The sequence below is a fragment of the Ruditapes philippinarum genome, unplaced genomic scaffold (assembly GCF_026571515.1).
Source record: "Ruditapes philippinarum isolate M1 unplaced genomic scaffold, ASM2657151v2 ctg3378_1_1_1_1, whole genome shotgun sequence".
NCBI lineage: Eukaryota > Metazoa > Mollusca > Bivalvia > Venerida > Veneridae > Ruditapes > Ruditapes philippinarum.
The window spans coordinates 26,999-51,705 of record NW_026860345.1 but is presented as its reverse complement, the minus strand read 5'-3'; the positions used below and the strand labels follow the sequence as shown (position 1 = coordinate 51,705).

General features: G+C 33.8%; 1 protein-coding gene across 1 annotated transcript; it reads left to right on the top strand.

The window, feature by feature from the left end:
- Window positions 1–6,999: 6,999 nt before the first annotated feature.
- Window positions 7,000–23,661, top strand: LOC132759711 (GPN-loop GTPase 1-like). Its single transcript, XM_060751531.1, has 9 exons — window positions 7,000–7,186; window positions 14,330–14,423; window positions 15,568–15,607; window positions 16,148–16,255; window positions 17,228–17,306; window positions 18,331–18,471; window positions 20,681–20,827; window positions 22,725–22,807; window positions 23,490–23,661. Exons 1-9 carry the CDS (start codon window positions 7,031–7,033, stop codon window positions 23,659–23,661), a joined length of 1,020 nt encoding a protein of 339 aa, XP_060607514.1. The 5' UTR covers window positions 7,000–7,030.
- The last annotated feature ends 1,046 nt before the right edge of the window (window positions 23,662–24,707 follow it).

Below are 24,707 nucleotides of genomic sequence, written 5' to 3'. Positions count from 1 at the left end.
CTCCAGATGAAGTCGCTAAAAGATGGACTTTTTAGTAAATGACATGCATAAATTGTCAGAGTTTTATGTGAGGAGATGTATGAAATCTCAAGGACTGGGAAAAGTGATGTCTACATCACTTTTCAGATGCTAGTAAAATCGGATATGGAACTGCCAGTTATTTGAGAATAATCATCAATGATAATATGATTCACTGCTGTTTTGGTATGGGCAAGTCTCGTGTTGCTCCAATTAAGCAGTAGTAACTCTTTTTTCATTTTCTTTGATTATTTCGATTGCAGTTGACATCTGTTTCTGCATATCTTCATGTAGTTTTATTTGGTGACATCAGGCCCCGTTTTCACTAACAAAAGATTAGGATCATGATCAAGTGATTCTGATTTTACTTTCATTGTTTTATGTTACTAATATCGTTTAATAATAATCGTGTTTTTGCTAGAATTAAATGGTAATATTCAAAATGTTAAAACATTGCTAATTTGCAAAGAAACCAAACTTTTTTTAGGATAAAATCATCAAATAACAAAAGAAATACAAAAATATTCGGATCAAAATAGGGATCAATATTTGGATCAGGATTAATATTTGGATCAACTGTAAAATGCCCGCATCTTGCAAAAATAACAATAAATTTATTCAAACTTTTTCATAAACTTGCTATTGCAAGTCCAGTTTTTATCAAATTAATATTAGATATTTAATATATGACGATAATTAAGCAATGAAGAATATTAGACTTTTTAAATTTGATCCTGATCTTGATCTTGATTCTTAAATCTTTGTTAAGACGGGGCCATGTGACAGTGCTGTAATAGAAAATATTACATATTTATTAAATCAAATCACTCACATATCAATATTTATAATATTTATCTACATTTTATAATTATTCAACATTTTCAAACATCTTCACCCACTCCATCCAAATAAAATAGAAGAAAAAGTAATATCAAGTTGGTTGCAAGTTTCACTGTAGAAGTTATAATCTATGTATCGCGATTTCGGACCTATTTTAATCAAAGTGGGGTTGCACTAAAAAATTCCAAAACTACAAAATGTTCTTATATCCTACTGTTTTTGGAATTAACACTAAAATTCAATTAGCATGGGGAAATTAGTCAGTTGTATTAAAATTCCCTAAACGTATGATACGGGATGACGTACATCTTTTATTAAAATATGATAAACAAGATCAACAAGGATCACTCACATATCAATATATATAATATTTATCTACATTTTATAAGTATTCAATATTGTATAAGGATCATTTTATTAAAACTCATTTAGTTACCTACAATTGTCGGTTCAATTGTATTTTGTAAACAAAAATTTCAAAATGTATCAACATTAATTAGCGATATAGTACGCTTCGAAAAGCAATAATATGTGACACACGAATGTGAACAAGGCCTACAAAATTAATATTCCTTCATCTCTGTATATTTGGTCGAAGAAAAAATTACTTATTATTTTAATTGATGTTTATTGACATCCCAACATTACGTTTCAGCACAAGCGGTAATTTGTTTCGCCGCGTTTTATAGGTTAAGGTGACAACAGACACTTTCCGTGGTACTCACATAAATGTCATTTAAACCAACTTATTTTAGTAATAATTATTATTTATTTAATCTTTGTGCATTAAATGTCGTTGATCATCATAAAAAATAACATATTTGAAAAAAATGCCTTTGTAAATGATTGATTTTTAATAAAAATCCTAAAATTTTAAATCGTCATATCAAAGTCATTTTTTATTTTTTTGTCATCAAACTTTTGGAAAATAAACATACTTATAATATCTAGGGAACCGTGTCTCAAATTTTTTCTATCTTTTCTCAAAAAAATATTACGTAACGTCAAACATTTTATACGACTTTTTTCACCATACATATTACGTAATTAAAGATAATTAAGTCGCTGATTGAGCAAACAAAAATCCCTGACACGGTTCCCTCCGTAAATAAATTCCCTTTCATGTGCTTTAAACCGCATGTTAATTGCTTGATTATTAAAAAAGTTATGCCGATTCAAAGTTAGTCCGACCCCCATCAAACGAAGTGACATAAATCGGCTGTTCTCTCTCGGACCCCTACGTTTCACGCTAAATAATTGCATAATACACAAATATCGCACCAGAGAGGGTCACAAGTTGCGGTAACATACTCTAACAACATTTTATGACCCAGTGTCATCTGACCAATCAAAAATTTGCTGATTAATATCAGGTTATAACAGAAATTTCTTCAAATCTTAACGTGATTTACTTTTCGTCTGGTATCGGTCTCACATGTCACGTGACTTTCGGTAAAATTTGAGGCACTCGGTGGGGGGAAAATGGAACGTATTTGCACACCGTTAGCGGGGTATTTAATTGTTTCACGTTTGAAGATTATTATTATTATCATCAGCATTATTATTATATTATACCAGTGTCACTCTGTCTGTGTATTCGTGTATGAATTTCCGTTAAAATATAAATTAAAATAACAAAAAACTTAGCTTCTGACGGTCTTTTAAAGTCCATGGTAGATGTACAAATTAGAACGGGATATTATATATTTTTTCCTCCAAATTGATATAAATGCTTGACATATTTTAATAGAAATAAAAGGTATCACTCGATAATTATGATCTGATCTTCTTGACATCTATTATCATGAAAATCATTTACGCACGGCATAGAGATCCAGTTTCTACTGGGGTATACAATAATTCCATACTTTGTCCCAGGTTTATTAGTACTGTGTTCGATTTACTGGCGAACAATTTATTCAAAGCATACACTGATAATATATATCAATATTTTTTTTATTGATTCATAGAGAAATAATCATCCTTAAACAATCTAAAATGGTTTAGAAATTTGTCAGGGACACCGTTCCGCCAGTCATATATACGTTCACATAAAAAAGTTGTCTGTTGTTGTTGTTTTACTTGACATTGTTAGAAAACGAGGTTGAATGTAAAGCAAGCCATTGAATCCGTTCAAAAGTCCATAAACTCAATGTAATATCTATCAGATTAACGGGACAGACAAATTATTTTCACACATTATGGATATTTCAGCAACCATATTTTTAAACAACCCCGTGGTCGTGCGATTTGCCGCTATGCTTAATTGTTTATGTTTTATACATTATGTTACGTACATTGGCCGACAATTTCTTATTTTATAAAAAATGCTCAATAAAAGGTAGACGATATTCATAAAAGATGTACGGTATTTGTACAATACATGAATTACGAGTAGTATGGACCAGTATGGACCGGTAATTCACGGATATATGGAACTACCGATTTCCCTCATTGACGCCTCAACAGGGGGCGGAGCGTTATCGATAATTGACAGGTTACGCGAATAGCAGATAAAAATGGTACAGGTACCGTTTAAAAACGTTTAAAAACACATTTTTGGACTAACTGCTTCCAAAATTAAATCACGAATGTGTTCAGAAATGGTTGATAAATCGACTAAGCAAAAAATCTCATTTTAGGTTTTTTCAGTGATAATTGACTCCGTTGTCACCTTAATGCATTTCACTGACCTATATAAGGACAGAAAAAAGTCAGACCTGAAACTTATATAACCGGGTCGCTGCGTTTTTGCCGGGTCCATCAGGAAGTGAAACAAACATAATTCTAGTTTTGGCCCGAACAGCTTGAAAATTGTGTTCGTATTTGTATATTTGTGCTACGTGATTTACAATCTGTGTTTATAGATGGGACTTTTGATTTAGCCATGAGACATGGTGTAAAAGTGTTTTTCCTCAAAGAGAAATTTGCTTTATGTATTTTAAAGATCATGTATATTATAATGATACAGAGTTTAAAGCAAGATGTAAAAAGTTGGATCATATGTTAGTTGACCCTTTGCAGTTCAGTGTGTCAGAAAAGAACTTAAACGTTCCCTTTTCCCCTGGGTTTGTACTTTCACAGATTCAAGTATGTCATTCAGTAACCCAAATTGTTTTGTGGTCACTAGGTCGAAGGTCAAGATCGCTTTTTATCTAATTTCTATATGTGCATGTAAGTTTTCATTTCCCTGCGGGGTTGTTAAGAGAAAGTAACGATTTCTGTTTTCAATATGAAAAAGGTACAATTTTGCAATCATTCATACTGTTAAAAGTGGATCACTAGGTCTTACTGATTGTATTGATTGTTTCAGATTTACCACAACTGTCCAAGAATAAACTGTCACAACATGCCTGCAACATTTTCAATTTTGCCATTTAGGGGTTCTTTTTATTTTCAAATGATTTATACTCAAAGTGTGAAACAAACAAATCAATATTAACAAGTTTTCCGATATTGTTTTGTGTAAGAAAGCTGTTTACGAACACACATTGTTGACGACAATGTGTGGCTGAAGATTTTTAAAGGCCCACAGAATCATATTTAAAAGTCATATCAGTGGTTTATACATCCAAACTAACACCGAAATTCCCCACCTGAAAAGTATATGAGCCATAAAATGACATTTCCAATTTGACATTTTACATTTTTTCAAAGATTCTCAAAATGCATTCTTTTCTGGCTCACTCAAGACAAATTCTATGAATTTTTGACAATGACAAGTTGCTTTTAACATTATTGAGCATTATTGCATGCCGACGTCGTTTTATTTGTCGTCGTTGACGACGTCATTAAAATTGAAAGGTCTAAATCAGCGTTTTGTTTGACATATACTCCTACATGTTTAACTGTATCTTAGCATGTATAACGCATGCAAAATTTAATATTAAAATTATTGACAAGGAGGTAGCTAATGTTTTATACTTTATTTCACAAACTTTGTTCTAGAGTACCGTATCAATTGTAAGCTATATCAAAGACGGACGGACAAATAGATCTTAACAATTATGATTGTCCTTTTCAAATAATACGCCAAGTAGCGCTAGTATCATTTGCTTTTCTTTATTAGCTCACAATGCACGCAGTATCCGGGTAACGTAAGATTGTCAAAGATTTCTCGTCACCATCGGGAGTTTTCCTCAGTGACAATACCTGCTCTGTTGTGCTAAATCCTTACAACGTTGATTGAAACTATTTCGAAATAACGGTATCATATTTTGACGTAAAAAGACATACATACAAGTCTAGACTAAAAGTGAACCATAATCGAACTGAAAAGACAATTTCACATGTGTTTTTTAAGCGGTATTATGATTATTTGTATAGATAGGTTTCTTCTTATGGCGTTATAGATTTAGTAAACATACCTGTACATTTAGTCTCATATAATTTGCAAACCCAGCATCTACAAATTTTATCTTTTTATCCATGTTCAATAGATGTTCTTGAACATTCGTTTGTTGTTTGTTTTGTGTCTGAAAACGCATGGTGCATCATACTTATAACCGAATTCGGATAATGTGATAGTTTTTATCCACGCCGATGCACTAGGATTAATGCAGTAACAGCGCGTGGCTGTTACCAAGATTATGTCATAAATGAAACCGCGCAAAAAGATTGCGGCAAATCGCCAGGCTTTCATTACATACTCAAAAATGAATGTGCACAAAAACACCTTACCATAATGATGTTTTATCACATTGTTCTGTGATCATACATATATACACGTAGTCAGAAAATATTTATTCTGAATTTTAATAATATTTTCTGACTATTGTCAATTATTTATGGAAAGGATTCATACTTTGACAAAACTAATGTGACAACACAGACCTATTAAAATTATAAAAAAGGAAACATTTGTTCAAACGTTTCTTTGTTTGGTTTTAGAAAAAGAAAAAAGTCGAAGGTGGCCCCCGCCCGGCGGTGGCTCTTGATGCACTTTAGCAATAGTGCCTGAAAGAGATGAAAGTTGAATGGCATTTATATACTCGAGGTGCATGGGTGCAATAAAATTTTCGATGCTCAGATGAATTAATTATCTATGAATGAACTACAAAATTACAGTGTTTGTATGGAATAATGTAAGTACATCCACCCCCATAGGATACTGCTTACCCGTTAATATTCCTGTTTGCTTTCATCATATTAAAGACAAGGGCCTGCTTGTTACTCCCATTCTTTCAAGCTTCTGTGTACATTTAAGCCGTTCAAACTTTTCAAACTATTCCTACTTTATTCATTGTTCAGACTGGCTGCTTGGTTTATAAATGATTTCATTGAAAAAATGCCTCTGTTGTAACATTGATATACAATTACAACACATAAAAGGTCATTTAAACAAAATATTGCAACACCACAATTGAAAAAGTTATTTTTCAATTGACATAGCCCCGTGAATTTGACTAGGTGCTGGATTTACCTTCAAAGTTTCCAACATTGATCAGTTATTTACCAAGATCCACAGTATGTAGGCAATATTCTGTGTTTATAAGCAGTTCAACAGTGTTTAATAAGCCAGAAGTAGTTTATTTATTGAGTTGTTATGATAAATCTCTATGTATACAGTGTAGGGCCTATTCAGCAAAATACACTGGAGGGTGTTTAGTCGCAAAGGGCAAAGTTAAAGCCCTCTAATGTCTTTGCACGGCTTACTGCTATCATCAATTAAGGATGTTCCAATCCAAACATGTTTAAAAAAACAAACTTGTTTTTGCCACTGCTAAGTACTTGAAAGAAGGAAGTGCTGGCACGTTCCTGATCTTACTATAAAGCCAGATACAGTTTTCCTGCAGTCCTCGCGACAGTGTCTCAAGTTTCTATCAAGAAGAGCCATCGTTGAATATCATTTTTTATTCATATTTTTTTTAATTATATATATGGTATTCAGGATAAATCCTCTGAGTTTTTGTCTGAGCAAGAACGTTAATAATATAAGTCCCTGGTCCAACATATGGATTTTATTAAACTCTGTCCACATAAATGATAATTGAGTGGAGTCAAACAAATATTTAAGTATTGCAGGTTTAAGCTCAATATCAAGTTAAAAAGAATTAATATTTATCTAAACTAATGTCTTGAGTCATGTTCCGCCCCTGTACAGTCCGCCGTGTCCTACGACCGAATGTGATAACATTGTAAACATTTTAGACTAAACCTTTAAAAATCCAAGATGGAAGCGAAAGAAAGTATTGCAACACATGGTGTAGAAAAAGACGAAAATGAAAGGGCTAACATGTCAGCAGGTGCCAGTAACACGGGCACTGAAAAGCCAACATGTGTCATTGTTCTTGGCATGGCCGGTTCTGGGAAAACAACTTTCGTTCAGGTGAAAAAAATGATCGATATATTTGTTTACATAAGTTGCAGAAGTTCGGATATGTAATAGTTATCGTTCATGTCTTATTAACGAGGATAGGCAAATGCCTTGGAACATAATAAGTCTATTTATCTCGTATGGAACATAATATACATTTATCAATAATTATATTTATTATATAATTCCCTTTATTTAATGTATCCAAATACTATTTAATTAAAAATTTAAATGTTACTATTTGAACTCGAGGGGAATAATAGAGTTATAGACGGGAATTAGTAACGATTCGCCACACTAACGATTCCCCACATAACGATTCGCCACAGAGTAATAACGATTCGCCACAGTTAAATAACGATTCGCCACAGTATATGATTATAGATCTAACAATGTTTTTTTTTTTTCCTTTTGTTTTAATAATTTGACAATGACTATAATTTAATAATGTTCCTTAATACAAGTAATTAACATGAACCTAAAGCCCCCATCGCGGATTTTCAATTTATCAAAGTAACATAATTACAGGAATACATTTACAAGAAAGTTATATAATTATATGTTGAAATAAATATTGAATTAATCATAAACATAAATGTCAATTAATATTTATATATATATATATATATATTATATATATGTCAAAAATTAATAAAAAAAATATTGCAAAAACATGTGATCATTACGAGAATTGATTTTAAAGAACGCATATCTAAAACATTTGTCACACCTTTAATTTTAACAAGCCAAATCACCTTAAGCTTGTTGTTGAAATATTTAATTGACGCCGAAATAATCCTTTATTATCTGACAATGTGAGCAGATTTCAAAACAATGCGGCAATTAAGCTTTTGTATGTATATTTTGTAATAAAATATGTTAGTTATATAAATAACTTAACTTATCTAAAATGTGTAATGTAATTTTGGTAATAAATTATATTTATTTTCATTTATTCAATTAAAGCCGTTTTCTTTTAATTTTCCAGTTTATATAAATAACGAAGATTAACTTATATTCAATGTGTAATGTAATTTTAAATAAAATATTCATGTGTCTTTATTCAATAAAAGCTGTTTTCATATAATTTTATTACGGTCTCACTAAAAAGCGTCCCGAAGAAATTTAGCGTTTATTTAAATAACGAAGTTTTCTCATCTACAATGTGTGATGTAATTTTGGTGATAAAATATAATATTTATTTTTGAACACGTGGCGAATCGTTATTTAACTGTGGCGAATCGTTATTACTCTGTGTCGAATTGTTATGTGGCGAATCGTTAGTGTGGCGAATCGTTAGTGTGGCGAATCGTTACATTACCATAGACGGAAAGGGACAAATAAAGTTTACCATACATCACAGTGAAGGTGTTTGCTTTGACTGACAAATGATTTGATACAAAAATTAGTGAATAATTAAGTTTAATTGAATTCAATATTTTATGATCTGAAGATACACAATGTAAGCCTGAAATTATCTCAAATAATTGTACTACACATTTAGATATTGTGTTACCTTGTGTATGGGTTATATCTGGTGGGGGGAAAACCCCGGGATCGCCTATAGAAAAGCCGGGACCCAGGATCGTATTAAACATATAGTAATCCCGGGAATTGACCACCTACTCTCAGTGTATTATTATTATGCCCCCATTTCGAAGAAAATGGGGTATATTGCTTTGCACTTGTCGGTCCGTCGGTCTGTCGGTCCGTCGGTCCGTAGACCAAATGGTTTCCGAGTGATAACTAAAGAACCCTTAGGCCTAGGAACTTCAAACTTGGTATGGTGATTGGTCATGACCAGTAGATGACCCCTATTGATTTTTGGGTCAAGGGGTCAAAGGTCAAGGTCACATTGACCTTGTAAGCAAAAACGGTTTCCGATCAATAACTAAAGAACCTTAAGGCCTAGGAACTTCAAACTTAGTATGGTGATTGGTCATGATCAGTAGATGACCCCTATTGATTTTGGGGTCAAGGGGTCAAAGGTCAAGGTCACATTGACCTTGTAAGGAAAAACGGTTTCCGATCAATAACTAAAGAACCTTAAGGCCTAGGAACTTCAAACTTGGTATGGTGATTGGTCATGATCAGTAGATGACCCCTATTGATTTTGAGGTCAAGGGGTCAAAGGTCAAGGTCACATTGACCTTGTAAGGAAAAACGGTTTCCGATCAATAACTAAGGAACTTTAAGGCCTAGGAACTTCAAACTTGGTATGGTGATTGGTCATGATCAGTAGATGACCCCTATTGATTTTGGGGTCAAGGGGTCAAAGGTCAAGGTCACATTGACCTTGTAAGCAAAAACGGTTTCCGATCAATAACTAAAAGAACTTTTAGGCCTAGGAACTTCAAACTTGGTATGGTGATTGGTTATGACCAGCAGATGACCCCTATTGATTTTGGGGTTAAGGGGTCAAAGGTCAAGGTCACATTGACCTCTTGGGTAAAAACGGTTTCCGATCAATAAGAAAAGAACCCTTAGGCCTAGGGACTTCAAACTTGATATGGTGATTGGTCATGATCAGTAGATGACCCCTATTGATTTTGGGTTCAAGGGGTCAAAGGTCAAGGTCACATTGACCTCTTAGGTAAAAACGGTTTCCGATCAATAACTAAAGAACCCTTAGGCCTAGGAACTTCAAACTTGGTATGGTGATTGGTCATGACCAGCAGATGACCCCTATTGATTTTGGGGTTAAGGGGTCAAAGGGCAAGGTCACATTGACCTTGTAGGTAAAAATGCTTTCCAATCAATAACTTAAGAACCCTTAGGCCTAGGAACTTCAAACTTGGTATGGTGATTGGTCATGACCAGCAGATGACCTTTTGATTTTGGGGTCAAAGGTCAAGGTCACATTGACCTTGTAGGTAAAAACGGTTTCCGATCAATTAACTAAAAACGCTTAGGCCTAGGAACTTCAAACTTTGTATGATGATTGGTCATGACCAGCAGATGACCCCTATTGAGTTTTGGGTCAAGGGGTCAAAGGTCAAGGTCACATTGACCTTGTAAGTAAAAAACGGTTTCTGATCAATAACTTAAGAACGCTTAGGCCTAGGAACTTCAAACTTGGCATGGTGATTTGTCATGACCAGCAGATTACCCCTATTGATTTTGGGATCAAGGGGTCAAAGGTCAAGGTCACATTGACCTTGTAAGGAAAAACGGTTTCCGATCAATAACTAAAGAACCTTAAGGCCTAGGAACTTCAAACTTGGTATGGTGATTGGTCATGATCAGTAGATGACCCCTATTGATTTTGAGGTCAAGGGGTCAAAGGTCAAGGTCACATTGACCTTGTAAGGAAAAACGGTTTCCGATCAATAACTAAGGAACTTTAAGGCCTAGGAACTTCAAACTTGGTATGGTGATTGGTCATGATCAGTAGATGACCCCTATTGATTTTGGGGTCAAGGGGTCAAAGGTCAAGGTCACATTGACCTTGTAAGCAAAAACGGTTTCCGATCAATAACTAAAGAACTTTTAGGCCTAGGAACTTCAAACTTGGTATGGTGATTGGTTATGACCAGCAGATGACCCCTATTGATTTTGGGGTTAAGGGGTCAAAGGTCAAGGTCACATTGACCTCTTGGGTAAAAACGGTTTCCGATCAATAAGAAAAGAACCCTTAGGCCTAGGGACTTCAAACTTGATATGGTGATTGGTCATGATCAGTAGATGACCCCTATTGATTTTGGGTTCAAGGGGTCAAAGGTCAAGGTCACATTGACCTCTTAGGTAAAAACGGTTTCCGATCAATAACTAAAGAACCCTTAGGCCTAGGAACTTCAAACTTGGTATGGTGATTGGTCATGACCAGCAGATGACCCCTATTGATATTGGGGTTAAGGGGTCAAAGGGCAAGGTCACATTGACCTTGTAGGTAAAAATGCTTTCCAATCAATAACTTAAGAACCCTTAGGCCTAGGAACTTCAAACTTGGTATGGTGATTGGTCATGACCAGCAGATGACCTTTTGATTTTGGGGTCAAAGGTCAAGGTCACATTGACCTTGTAGGTAAAAACGGTTTCCGATCAATTAACTAAAAACGCTTAGGCCTAGGAACTTCAAACTTTGTATGATGATTGGTCATGACCAGCAGATGACCCCTATTGAGTTTTGGGTCAAGGGGTCAAAGGTCAAGGTCACATTGACCTTGTAAGTAAAAACGGTTTCTGATCAATAACTTAAGAACGCTTAGGCCTAGGAACTTCAAACTTGGCATGGTGATTTGTCATGACCAGCAGATTACCCCTATTGATTTTGGGATCAAGGGGTCAAAGGTCAAGGTCACATTGACATTGTAAGTAAAAACGGTTTCTGATCAATAACTAAAGAACGCTTCGGCCTAGGAACTTCAAACTTGGCATGGTGATTGGTCATGAGCAGCAGATGACCCCTATTGATTTTGGGGTCAAAGGTCAAGGTCACATTGACCTTGTATGTTAAAACGGTTTCCGATCAATAACTAAAGAACCCTTAGGCCTAGGAACTTCAAACTTGGTATGGTGATTGGTCATGACCAGCAGATGACCTATTGATTTTGGGGTCAAGTGGTCAAAGGTCAAGGTCACATTGACCTTGTAGGTAAAAACGGTTTCTGATCAATTAACTAAAAACGCTTAGGCCTAGGAACTTCAAACTTTGTATGATGATTGGTCGTGACCAGCAGATGACCCCTATAGAGTTTTGGGTCAAGGGGTCAAAGGTTAAGGTCATGACCAGTAGATACTTGATAACCCTTATTAATTGTTTGATCACTGGGTCAGAAGTCATGCATAATAACCTTATCATATGACTAATTGGCTGCTGATTGGGGGCATACATGTTTTACAAACATATCTTGTTATTATTATTATTGTTGTTATCATCATCATTTGAATGTTTTGTAGAGATTTCTGAATAAGTTTGATTTGTAGTAGGTATAAAAATCTTAAAAATAATGTTGTTTTTTTTTCACGATTTTCGGGATCGTTTGATCACTGGGTCAGAAGTCATGCATAATAACCTTATCATATGACTAATTGGCTGCTGATTGGGGGCATACATGTTTTACAAACATATCTTGTTATTATTATTATTGTTGTTATCATCATCATTTGAATGTTTTGTAGAGATTTCTGAATAAGTTTGATTTGTAGTAGTTATAAAAATCTTAAAAATAATGTTGTTTTTTTTTCACGATTTTCGGGATCGTATTAAAAAATATAGAGATCCCGGAAATTCAGATAAGCCGGGATCGTATTAAAACATATAAGGATCCCGGGAATTGACCAGTTCAAGAATATAGTTTTCAGAAAAGCGGGCATCGTTTTAAAACATATATAGGATCCCGGGCTTTGACCAATTCAAGAATATAGTCTTTAATTTTTCCAATTAATTTTAATAGGCGTATAATTATAAGTATTGTGATTTCCGCATTTTAAGTTTGTTAATAAATAGCTCTAAATATATTTATATTTTAAGTAAAATAATTTATTATTATTATTATTGTTGTTATCATCATCATTTGAATGTTTTGTAGAGATTTCTGAATAAGTTTGATTTGTAGTAGTTATAAAAATCTTAAAAATAATGTTGTTTTTTTTTCACGATTTTCAAGATCGTATTAAAAAGTATAGAGATCCCGGAAATTCAGATAAGCCGGGATCGTATTAAAACATATAAGGATCCCGGGAATTGACCAGTTCAAGAATATAGTTTTCAGAAAAAAACATATATAGGATCCCGGGATTTGACCAATTCAAGAATATAGTCTTTAATTTTTCCAATTAATTTTAATAGGCGTATAATTATAAGTATTGTGATTTCCGCATTTTAAGTTTGTTAATAAATAGCTCTAAATATATTTATATTTTAAGTAAAATAATTTAAACGTTCATTACATACAATAAAAAATAAAAACTTAACATTTAATCGCCTTTCATTACGACAATATTCAACACAAATATAGTTTATTTGTTTTCCCTCTATATCTAATATTGATTCTGGATCCCCGGCCTCCCGGATCCCGGGATTTTCCCACCACCACAATATCTCCAGCGAGATTCTAGCAAAGAACAAAAATATCTTAGAACATAGATTTGGCTGATACAAGTCAATCAGGCCCTAAGTCAACCCGGCCTCAAGTGAATCCGGCCCCAAATTAGTCAATCCGACCCCAAGTCAATCTGATATCTTGTCAACCCGGCCATATTTTTATTATTAATTATTTGCCACTAAAAATATGCAAATTTTTCTTCATTTACTTATTCTTCTCAAGAAATAATGTGAATAATTATTATTGCAAGACAAAAAAAGATTTATGATATCTAGATGTCATCAAAACTAGTTAATTAATGTGCTTTATTGTTTAATTAACAACTTATTTAAAGAAAAGGTGATGATTTTAAAAAAAATCTTTGAATACATTCTCTTGTGTTGTTTATCTTGATTATTATTTACATTATTTCCTGAATAGGAAAAAAGATAGAAAGATATTAAGAAAAAGTGAAAAATAAGTGCTATAATAATAATATTAAAACGTTTCTCTCTTCTCTCGATTTCGGGTCTATATCTATTTAGGAAAATATATTTTCGAATTTACATCAAATATTAAGACATGAAATAGACCAAGGTTTTTTCACAATTGATGTTTCTTTGTTTATTAAGCTAATTTTTACTATGTCAGTAATAGATGCTAGCGTGAACTCGGCAAATGTGAGTTTTTCCCAGCAGCGGCAGCTAATCTGTAGGTACAAACAATCTTTTACCATTATAGCTTTACAGTGCACTAAGTATCTGTCATAATAGATTAGTCAACCTGATGGGATTATTTTAGAAGCTGTAACTGTAAATTTGTTTGGATCTACAGATTAGCTGGGAAAAACCCAAATGTTCTTAATTCCGGAGTTAGTCTATAATTATGTACAGGATTGTAGCAGTGATTTTTCTCACTTAATTGGGAAGAGGCCTCTTGATGTTGGTGAAAATTATTGCTAAAATTGCTGATTTGGGAAGTAAAAAAGCAGGTTTAAGTTCAGATTTTTGGGAAAACTGCTTGATTTTAAAGAAAATTTTTAATTGGAAAATGCCTTTTATTTGGGTCTGTTATATAAGCAGGAAAATTACTGTGAAGTTATTTTCAATAAATTTTGTTGTATTTTCAGAGAATTGTTGGGCATTTGCATGCAAATAAAACACCTCCCTATGTGATCAATTTAGATCCAGCTGTACATGAAGTACCTTTTCCAGCAAACATTGGTTAGTTTTTATTATAATTTAAAACACTTGAGCCGCGCCATGACAAAACCAACATAATGGCTTTGCGACCAGCATGGATCCAGACCAGCCTGCGCATCCGCTCAGTCTGATCAGGATCCATGCTGTTCGCATACAAACTCTTTAACAAGTAGAGAAACTGATAGCAAACAGCATGGATCCTGATCAGACTGCGCAGATGTCATGACGCGGCTCACTTGATAATTGTTACAGATGTATCTTTTCAAACCTGCATTACAATCTTTTAATGTATATATTATAATAATTGTAACAGTTGCAGTATTCTGGGGACATTCATGGATGTACATGATGTCTACATGTAAACTAAATTTGTGTGTGATTTGATATTGGTGTCATTTCATTCCCTTTCATTACTTAACAAATTATTATTAATATTTGTTGGAACCACTTGCCTCTCACTTTGGAGTCTTTCATGTGAGGAAGCTATCCAACTAGCTTACAGAATGTTGGTGGTTCTATGCAGATGCCCACTTGTGTCTGAAAAAACGCATGGAGGGGCACCTTAGGTCTTCCTCCATCAGTAAAGCAGAAAAGTTGCTGTATGAAGTATTGGTGTGACTTAAAACTCAACAAAACATTGTGTCTGCATAGTGTGCTGTGTGAACACCATTTAAAGGAGCTTTGAAACAAATATTAGTTTGAAAAAAGATATTAACTCTCTACAAGACATAATATTTGGTGTGTATTCTGGTTGTTTTGGTACTGTACAGTATCAATATTTTTGTCTGTCAACAGGGACATAGATAGCATTTGATTGATGCTCTAGAGGCATTCTTTTTTATTTTTTTATTTTATAAATGAGTAAGTATAAGATTTTATATAAGTATTTGTGTTGAAAAGTATAGAAATAAAATATGAGCCACGGCACGACAAAACCAACATAATAGGTTTGAGACCAGCATGGATCCAGACCAGCCTGCGCATCAGAGCAGCCTGATCAGGATCCCAGCTGTTCGCTTACAAACCCTATAACAAGTAGAGAAGCTGATGGGGAACAGCATGGATCCTGATCAGACTGCGCGGATACGCAAGCTGGTCTGGATCCATGCAGGTCGCAAACGCACTATGTTGGTTTTGTCATGACGCGGCTCAAATATAATTTCAGATATAAGGGATACCGTCAACTATAAAGAAGTGATGAAACAGTATCCTTTTGTTAACTAAACACCCAGGGCCATTTTGACATGGATATGTAGATCATATGATGTAAAAAGATAAATTAGATTATAAATTATTCTTCAAATGATGAAATTGTACATAAGTATTACAAACATATTTAAGAAGACATTGTACAAACTAATATAATGTAACAAAAGTAAGAATTTTAATCCATAAAACTGCAGAATTTAATCAATTAATAATTGGCAATTATAATTTATAACATTAATTACAACCAATGTAAGAATGAATTAACTTTAAATTACAAAAATAATCATTTGTCCATTATTTCTTTTATACCTTATCTTGCGTGTAATTCCATTTCTCATCTTTATCAATTTGTTCCCTGTGTCCTAATTACCTCCTCTTGTTAGACATAAAAGTTGCAATTTTACAATTTTGAAAATAAGTATGATTGATGTTTATTTCTCGTTATGTGTTTTTTTTTATCCGGTACACAAAAAATAGCTCTTCTTAGTTACAAATTAAAAGCTTTGGTTACATAAAAAGTCCTTAACCAAGTATAGATATGGCCTTGGTCCGAATGGTGGAATTGTTACATCACTGAATCTGTTTGCTACAAGATTTGATCAAGTCATGCAGTTTGCAGAGAAGAAGACTAAAGATGAATGCAAGTAAGAATTAATCTTAATACTGTTCTAATATTGTTTTGATTTGGTGACTTGGAGACTAAAGGTCATATAAGACATGCCTACGTTCCCGCAAGGGGTTTGACATTAGTTGAAGATAGATGGGTATTTGTTGCTTATTCCAATCCAACTAAATGGAAGTATTGGAATGTGTTTATAATGTTTGATGTGAAAATAGTGAGATATTTTTACAAAGTTAGTTCCTATAATGTAAAGACTTTAAGCATTTTGAGATATCATATTGTTGAAAAGAAAAAAAACTGTGGCTGTGTGAATAAGATTACTGACTTCTAGTCACTGTGTTCCTTATAGTCATGATCTCAAATCGTATTTGTGATCTCTGATTCTTTCATGTTACTGCCAGCTCACTGCAATTATAAGGTTGATTTATTCATATGTTTATTTCTGCCTGAATTATTGCAAGGATGTGGGCCTGAGGCCTTCTTTGGACTTCCAACTGTGAAGCTATTGCAAGGAGGTGGACCTGAGGCCTTCTTCCAACTGTGAAGCTATTGCAAGGAGGTGGACCTGAGGCCTTCTTTGGACTTCCAACTGTGAAGCTATTGCAAGGAGGTGGACCTGAGGCCTTCCTCCAACTGTGAAGCTATTGCAAGGAGGTGGACCTGAGGCCTTCTTCCAACTGTGAAGCTATTGCAAGGAGGTGGACCTGAGGCCTTCTTCCAACTGTGAAGCTATTGCAAGGAGGTGGACCTGAGGCCTTCTTCCAACTGTGAAGCTATTGCAAGGAGGTGGACCTGAGGCCTTCTTCCAACTGTGAAGCTATTGCAAGGAGGTAGACCTGAGCCCTTCTTTCAACTGTGAAGCTGGAAACTCACAATATGACATTTACAGTGTCGATGTTACTTAAAACCCATGGGAAAATATTTAATATAGTACAAATGTAAAAAAATATCTTTGTAATCATGATTGATGATTTTTCACCTGTATTATTTACAGGTACATTATCATAGACACACCTGGACAGATTGAAGTATTTACTTGGTCTGCCTCAGGCTCTATTATTACAGAAGCTTTGGTAAGATTTCTTTTTAACATTTAAATGTTTTATAATACCTGAATTTAAATGTTTTATAATACCTGAATTTAAATGTTTTATAATACCTGAATTTGCTCTGTGTCATAGTGTTAGTTTTTTTTAGAAGTCAGACTTCACAATAAATAGAGCACCACTTTTAAGTGACAACAAAAATCTTTGGTTTTCAAAGAGTGTTGCTCTGCAGAGGTTGTACTGTATTAAAGGGACTCAATTGAGGTTTTAAAGGGACTCAATTGAGGTTTTAAAGGGACTCAACTGAGGTTTTATGACATGCCTGGACTGGAAATAATTTTTTAAGGTTAATGTTCCATTTGATGTAGGTCTTAACAAATTACTTGTGTGCAAAATTTCAAATGAGTTGCTCAGTCCGACTTTCCAGAATGATTATTCAAATGGTGAAAAATGATCCAAAATTGAAAAGGGGTGCATCACTGTTCACTCATTTGGGCAAAAATAGCATGAAAATACAATTTTCAATTTATTCTCATTATATTTCAAAAATATCTTTTGCATATCTCTCTGTTGTAAGTGTCCCAGTTAATCTATGCAAGGAATTCAAATTTTATGTTTTTAGGCTTTGGACCTCAGTGGAGTCCCTTTAACATTAAGAAATTGTGTTAAAAGTTTTCTCTATTACTGTGAATGGCATTGTTAAAATAGCCTCTGTTTTGTATGTTATACTATACATGTACACAAATGCATGTGATAATTAATTGTCATAAAGTCTGTTTTTGTCTTTTAATATTGTACATGTATTTATAAAAATGCTTGTCAATTCACCCTTACCCTAAAGTGGACTTGTCCATCTTTCAATCTTGACAAGACTATTCATCGTTAAATTTTAAATTTAAGGGAAAGTTTCAAAATATGTACTACCTGAATAGTGAACAGTGCAGATTACTGGCCACATAGGTACATTCAGTTACTGCTAGCTCTTATGTTGATAACCTAAGATTTTATCTTTTGTTGATAGCAATGAAATGTATTACATTTATATTTTCAGGCATCGTCTTTTCCAACTGTGGTTGTTTATGTAATGGACACATCCCGCAGTGTGAGCCCGGTCACTTTTATGTCCAACATGACATACGCCTGTAGTATACTGTATAAAACAAAGTTACCTTTCCTTCTAGCAATGAACAAAGTATGTTTGATACAACTTTACCAAAATTATTCATTCTTTATTGAGTGATAAATAGAGGATATTGAATGAGTGTAGTTTAATACTAAATTCATGGAACGGGTTGAATAAAATTATATTATGCGAGCCCCTGGCGAGCATAATATTGTTTTATTCAACGAGTTCAATAAATTTAGTATTGAATCTACACAAATATAATATTCTATTTATCACATACATGTATATAAAATAAGTACAGTAAACTGTTTAAAGAGTAATTTTACAATGACGCGCCTAAAGTGTAACGCTAACATTAGCGTGCTTGAACGCTATTATTCTATATAGCGCAAATGACGTCACGTCAAAGTGTTATTACACTAGTGTTATTTCGTTTTTATTAAATGGCTTTATTACACTTGTGCGCCCTGTTTATGTGATAAAGACCTTTATGGTCAAGTGGTTTTATCATTGACTTTGAATTATATTTTCTTGTATATCAGACTGGCGTTCCCTTAGTTTTATTTATACGTGCTGGAAATTTCATCTGGCAGGGGGGGGTAGCAATGACATAAATTTCCATGGAAAATTGTTTTATTAAGGTTAAGAGTTTAAAATATAATGGAATATGGTAGCATATGCAAGAAAGAAGATCAGACACATGTTTTCAGTTTGAATCGGTATATCCGTCTCTCGGCAACCCTCCCGTGAGCGCGTCCCCTAGGGATGGATATTCCGATTTGAACCGCAACATACCGGTATGACAGATGTTATAAGTCTCTCATTTTGTTATGGTTTCTAACTTCATTCAGGTATTTTTATGATAAGGTTTTTTTTTCTACTATTTAGCTTGCTAACAGTACTTTAAGGAATGTATCCATATGCCTTCCTCAATGTCATTAAAATCATATCTTAACCGTCTCTCTGCTACCTTTCACTATGTCGTAGGGAAGAGTTACGGAACTAAAAATATTGATCTGATTTTAATGAGATTGATGCCTTCTTGTGATGGATGAGCATATGATGTTTTTCTCCACCATAAAATGTGAAAATTGTCAAATGACCTTTACAGGGTCCATGTGAAAGTTGATGAAAATCTACACTTTCAGATATAATTTGTAAAGCAAGTAGTAGTTCTCTGCAACTACTGGCTGGAATTCAAAAAAACTTTATGGGAATCATCAATATCAAGAGAAGATGCGCATATCATCGGCTTGTTCCGGTCAGATACTTTAACTCAGAGTTATTGCCCTTGATTAGTTATGCAGTATGCATATGGAGTAAAAATCGTTTCCGCGCTACTTCTCTGCAACTACTAGCTGGAATTCAACGAAACTTTATGGGAACCTTCAATACCAAGAGGAGATGGGCATGTCGTCGGCTTGTTCGGGTCAGACACTTTAACTCAGAGTTATGGCCCTTGATTAGTTATGCAATATGCATATGGAGTAAAAATCATTTCCGGAGTGGTTCTCTGCAACTACTGGCTGGAATTCAACGAAACTTTATGGGAATCATCAATATCAAGGGGAGATGGGTATATCGTCGGCTTGTTCCAGTCAGACCTTTTAACTCAGAGTTATAACCCTTGAATAGTAATGTAGTATGCATATAGAGTAAAAATCGTTTCCGCACTACTTCTCTGCAACTACTGGCTGGAATTCAACAAAACTTTATGGGAACCTTCAATACCAAGAGGAGATGCGCATATCATTGGCTTGTTCTGGTCAGACACTTTAAATCAGAGTTATGGCCCTTGATTAGTTATGCAGTATCCATATAGAAAAATATTTGTTTCCTCGCTACTTCTCTGCTACCACCGGCTGGAATTCAATGAAACTTTATGGGATACTAAGAGGAGATGTGCATATAGTCGCCTTGTTCCAGTCAGATACTTATAACTCAGATTTATGGCCCTTGATTAGTTATGTAGTATGCATACATCTCATTGGCATTTCCAGATTTTACTATTTAACACAAAGTTATGGCTCTGTTATTTCCCTGAATATTTATCAAGTTCAAAGAATATTACTGTTTATGCCATGATTAATATATAAATAAAGCCTTATGTCTTCAGTTGTTGTGTTAATAATAACCAGTACTCGGCGGGGGATATAAATTCAACGAATTTGCTTGTTGAATACTGAAATATTTTGTGTTTTGTACACTTTGACTTTGAAATAAAATATTTTATTTTATATAAAACTATATAGTTTTAATGTTATTCAATTTGTAGATAGACATAGTAAGTAACCAGTTTGCTGTGGAATGGATGACAGATTTTGAGACGTTCCAGGAGGCTTTAGAGCACGAGACTTCGTACACGTCAAATCTAACTCGGTCAATGAGTCTAGTCTTGGATGAGTTCTATGCTACACTTAAAGTAAATATAACAATTTTCAGTTTAGAATTGAACATGTGTTTAGCTATAACTTAGTTGTAAGTTGTAAGTAACATAAAGTAAAAGATAAGTAAGACTGAATGTCCCCTGCTTTGGCAAATAGCTTTACTGGTAAATACATACAATGCACAACATAAAGGAAGTAAAATTTCATGCTTTTATATAAAAGAAATAATAAATGACTTTAAGTCCGAAATATTTAGTATCACAATGATCTATTTTGTTTGTTTGATTACAAAGCTTCTATGAAAGTTTGGTCAAAATCCCTTAAGAAATGTAGAAGGAGCTGTGCACAGAAAAAATTGTTAATGCCTGCCCGCCCGTCCACCATTCGCCTGCCTACGTACCCCAATCTAATAACCAGTTTTTTCCTTCGGAAAACCTGTGTGGCTTTGTGTGGACAGCATGTAGATTATTTGACCAGCAATTATTGGAAATAAGAAGTATGGTGTTAGATGGTCGTGAATCAAATACAGCTTGAACCCACAATTCCTGGGTTGAGAGGCATATAGCTTAACTACTAGGCTACCTATGCCCTGAGTTGTCCATCAAGTATAGAAATGTTTATTTACAGGGATGCAGTAGATTTACAAAGAAAAATAAAAAAGATGCAGATAGTTATGTTAAGATAAATCTTGTAGATTAATCATATCTAGTATGGCTGGGTCTGTTAAATATATTGTTATCTGATGAAGGAATAATTGTTTTCTGGACAGATTTAGGTTAAGCCACACGAAAAAACAAGAGCTGTCACAGAACATGACAAATGCCCCTGAAGAATTCTAGTTATAAACGGCCTGTTACATGTTAAGTGTGGTGGTAAAAATTGACAAAGTTCGAACCCCAGCAGTGACCTTTAAGTTAGACAAGTTGGTCTTGTTCACAACACATTGTCCATCTATGGTGACATATTTTTAAATTGAAATTGAAACTTTCATGTACATGTATATGGAAGTTACAGAGCGGACACAACAACTACCATTGATATTTATATAACATAAATATTGAAAAAGTTTAAACCCCAGCAGTGACCTTGAACTAAGGCCTAGGAATATGGGTCTTAAGGGCAACACATCATACATTTATGATAATTTCATATTTGAAATAAAAAATATAATACTTTCATGCATATAAGTTTCAGAGCAGACACGACAATCTCTGCCTTTATGTATAATAACATCAAAATTGACAAAGTTTGAACCCCACTGTGACCTTAACCTTAGTCGTAGAAACTGCAAGTCTTGTTCGCGACACACCATACATCTATGGTAAATTCATATGTGAAAGAAAAATTACAATCCTTTCATGCATACCCAAGTTTCAGAGAGGACATTACCATCACCTTCTACATTTATATAACATAAGAAATGACAAAGTTTGAACCCCCACAGTGACCTTGACTTTAGTCGTATGAACCCGAGTCTTGTTCGCGACACACCATACATCTATGGTTATTTCATATGTGAAAAAAAAATTAAAATCCATCCATGCATACTGATGTTTCAGAGCGGACATGACCACCACCTTCTATATTTATATAATATAAAAAAATTTGAACTACCTCAGTGACCTAGACCTTAGTGGAAGAAACCCGAGTCTTGTTTGAGGCACACCATATATCTATAGATTGGTTATTTCTTATATGAAAGAAAAAGTAAAATCCTGTCATGCATACTGAAGTTTCAGAGCTGACACGACCACCAAAGCCAGACAAAGTGACAGACTGACAGACAGACGGACGGTTTGATTTTAATATGCCACCCATTGGGGCATAAAAAGCTTTTAATGTCTTTATTTTAAGGGCCACACAAATGAAAAGCAAGTTTTATGAAATTGTATTTAATGCGTTTTACATACCCTATATAAACTGTATTTTCAGTCAGTTGGTGTGTCTGCGGTTACCGGAGAAGGTGTACAAAAGTTTTTCTCGCTCGTTGACGAGGCTGCTGTGGAATATGAAAAGTAATGTTGAATAATGTTGAAGTACTTTGTTTCCTATAATATACACACTGCTTGACCAAATTGTGTTCTGATAGCTCAGGTTTAGTATTTGGATACTTTAACCTCTAAATCTATGAGAGTGTAAATTCAAATTTAAACCAGGATGAATCAATTTCTTGAATTAAGAAGGATTATCATTATGTTGATAGCCTAGATTAAATTATTAGATAACATATGGCATGTTATTGATGATAACAACATGTATATGCTAACAGTTAGTCCATTTATACATTCAGACCGCACTATATACTATAAGCTGCTTAATTGAACATCAAGCTCCCTAACGAATAAAAGTGGCTGTTGCCAAGATCAAAGCAAGACAAATTCATTATTATTATTATTATTATTATTATATACCACATTTCTATAGCACTCTTTTCATAAATAATAAATGTTCAAGAGTGCTTTACATAAATCCGATAAAACATAATCATATATATATATAAGACATAATGTACAACATTAATTAAGTAAACCTATTAAACAATAATGATAATCTAAAACCAGTAAAGGATGGTAAGAAATACAGACACATTTAGTTTAAAATCAAGGCTCAATTATGCAAATTTAGGGGTAATAAAATAATGGAATCTATATCCATATTGTCATACCTGTTAATTTTTCTCCTTACTTTTTGTTGTAGAGATTATAAACCAATGTTGGAGAGAAAGAAGAAAGAAGTGAAGGAAAAAGATAGAAAGAGAAAGGAGCAGGAATTGAATAAAGTGGTTAAAGATAGAGAAGAGGAATTGATGGAGACTGAAGGTGAAATAAACTCATATCATCTTTTATTTTTAAGCCTCACTTTTAACTAAACTTTTAACTTGCTGGAACTACTGTTTAAGTGGTTAAGTTAGTGACGTGGAAATATTGGTGAATTTCACAAATTGACAAAAATTGCTTAAATTTCCTCTAGCGTTAATATCTACCAACCTGTTATTAAGTTCTACCCTTGCACAATTCTCTAAAATTTCCTCATGCGAAATGTCTGGAATTTTTAATTTGCTTAACTTTTTCAACATGCGCGAATATTCCATTTATGGGGAATTTCCTTGCCCCCCAAACTATCGACCCAAAGAGGGACCTGAAAACCTTCCCTAGTCTATATGAAAAATGTAACTTTCTTTGGTAAATAAAGTGATTTTTATAGTAAATTTATTTTTCCCTTTTTTTGCAACTTTACTTTTTCTTTTTTATTTAATAGAAAAATTTGTCTAAAATACATAAAAAATTCCCATAAAATGCCCACATTTTTTCTTTTTGGGCTTATCTTTTCATAAACCCTTTCTTGTTTTTGGAAAGAAACCGGGTTCCCACGAAAATTTTGGCATCATTTCCGACCAGCGGGTCAAAATACCGGGGTTCTAAAACCTTTGGCTGACCTATTTTTATTATTACTTTACGGGGATTTTTTTAAAATTTAAGTTTTAAATTTTAAAAACCCATTTAAATTTATGAAACATATAAAAATTTTTTTCTTTTAATAAAAGGTATAAAGGATGAAAAAACATCGAAGTGAAAATAAATCGTGGAAAATGGGATAAAGTTTGAAAAACAGGGGGGAAAAGTTTTAGACAAGATAACCCTTTTTGGTATTGAAATTTTCAAAATTATTTGGGCTTTTTTTAAAATTTTTTAAAAGGGGAATGCCAGATAAAATTGGAGAAACCCCAAAATTCCCCAACAAATTTTTCCCTTTCCCTAATTTTTAAAAGCAAAAATATTATTTTTAAAAAAACCCTAGGTTTTGGGGGAGCAACAAATTTTAAAATTTAATTTTTCCTGGGGAAAATTTTTATTGTCCAAGGAAATTACCAATGTAACAGTGCAAATTTTTTTATTTCACTTGGTAATTTGAAAG

Coding starts and splice junctions, on each gene's coding strand:
- LOC132759711 (XM_060751531.1), top strand. CDS start 7,031: ATGGAAGCGAAAGAAAGTATTGCAACACATGGTGTAGAAAAAGACGAA. Junction 15,608..16,147: donor TATAAAGAAGTGATGAAACA/GTATCCTTTTGT, acceptor AACCAAGTATAG/ATATGGCCTTGGTCCGAATG. Junction 16,256..17,227: donor AAGACTAAAGATGAATGCAA/GTAAGAATTAAT, acceptor TATTATTTACAG/GTACATTATCATAGACACAC.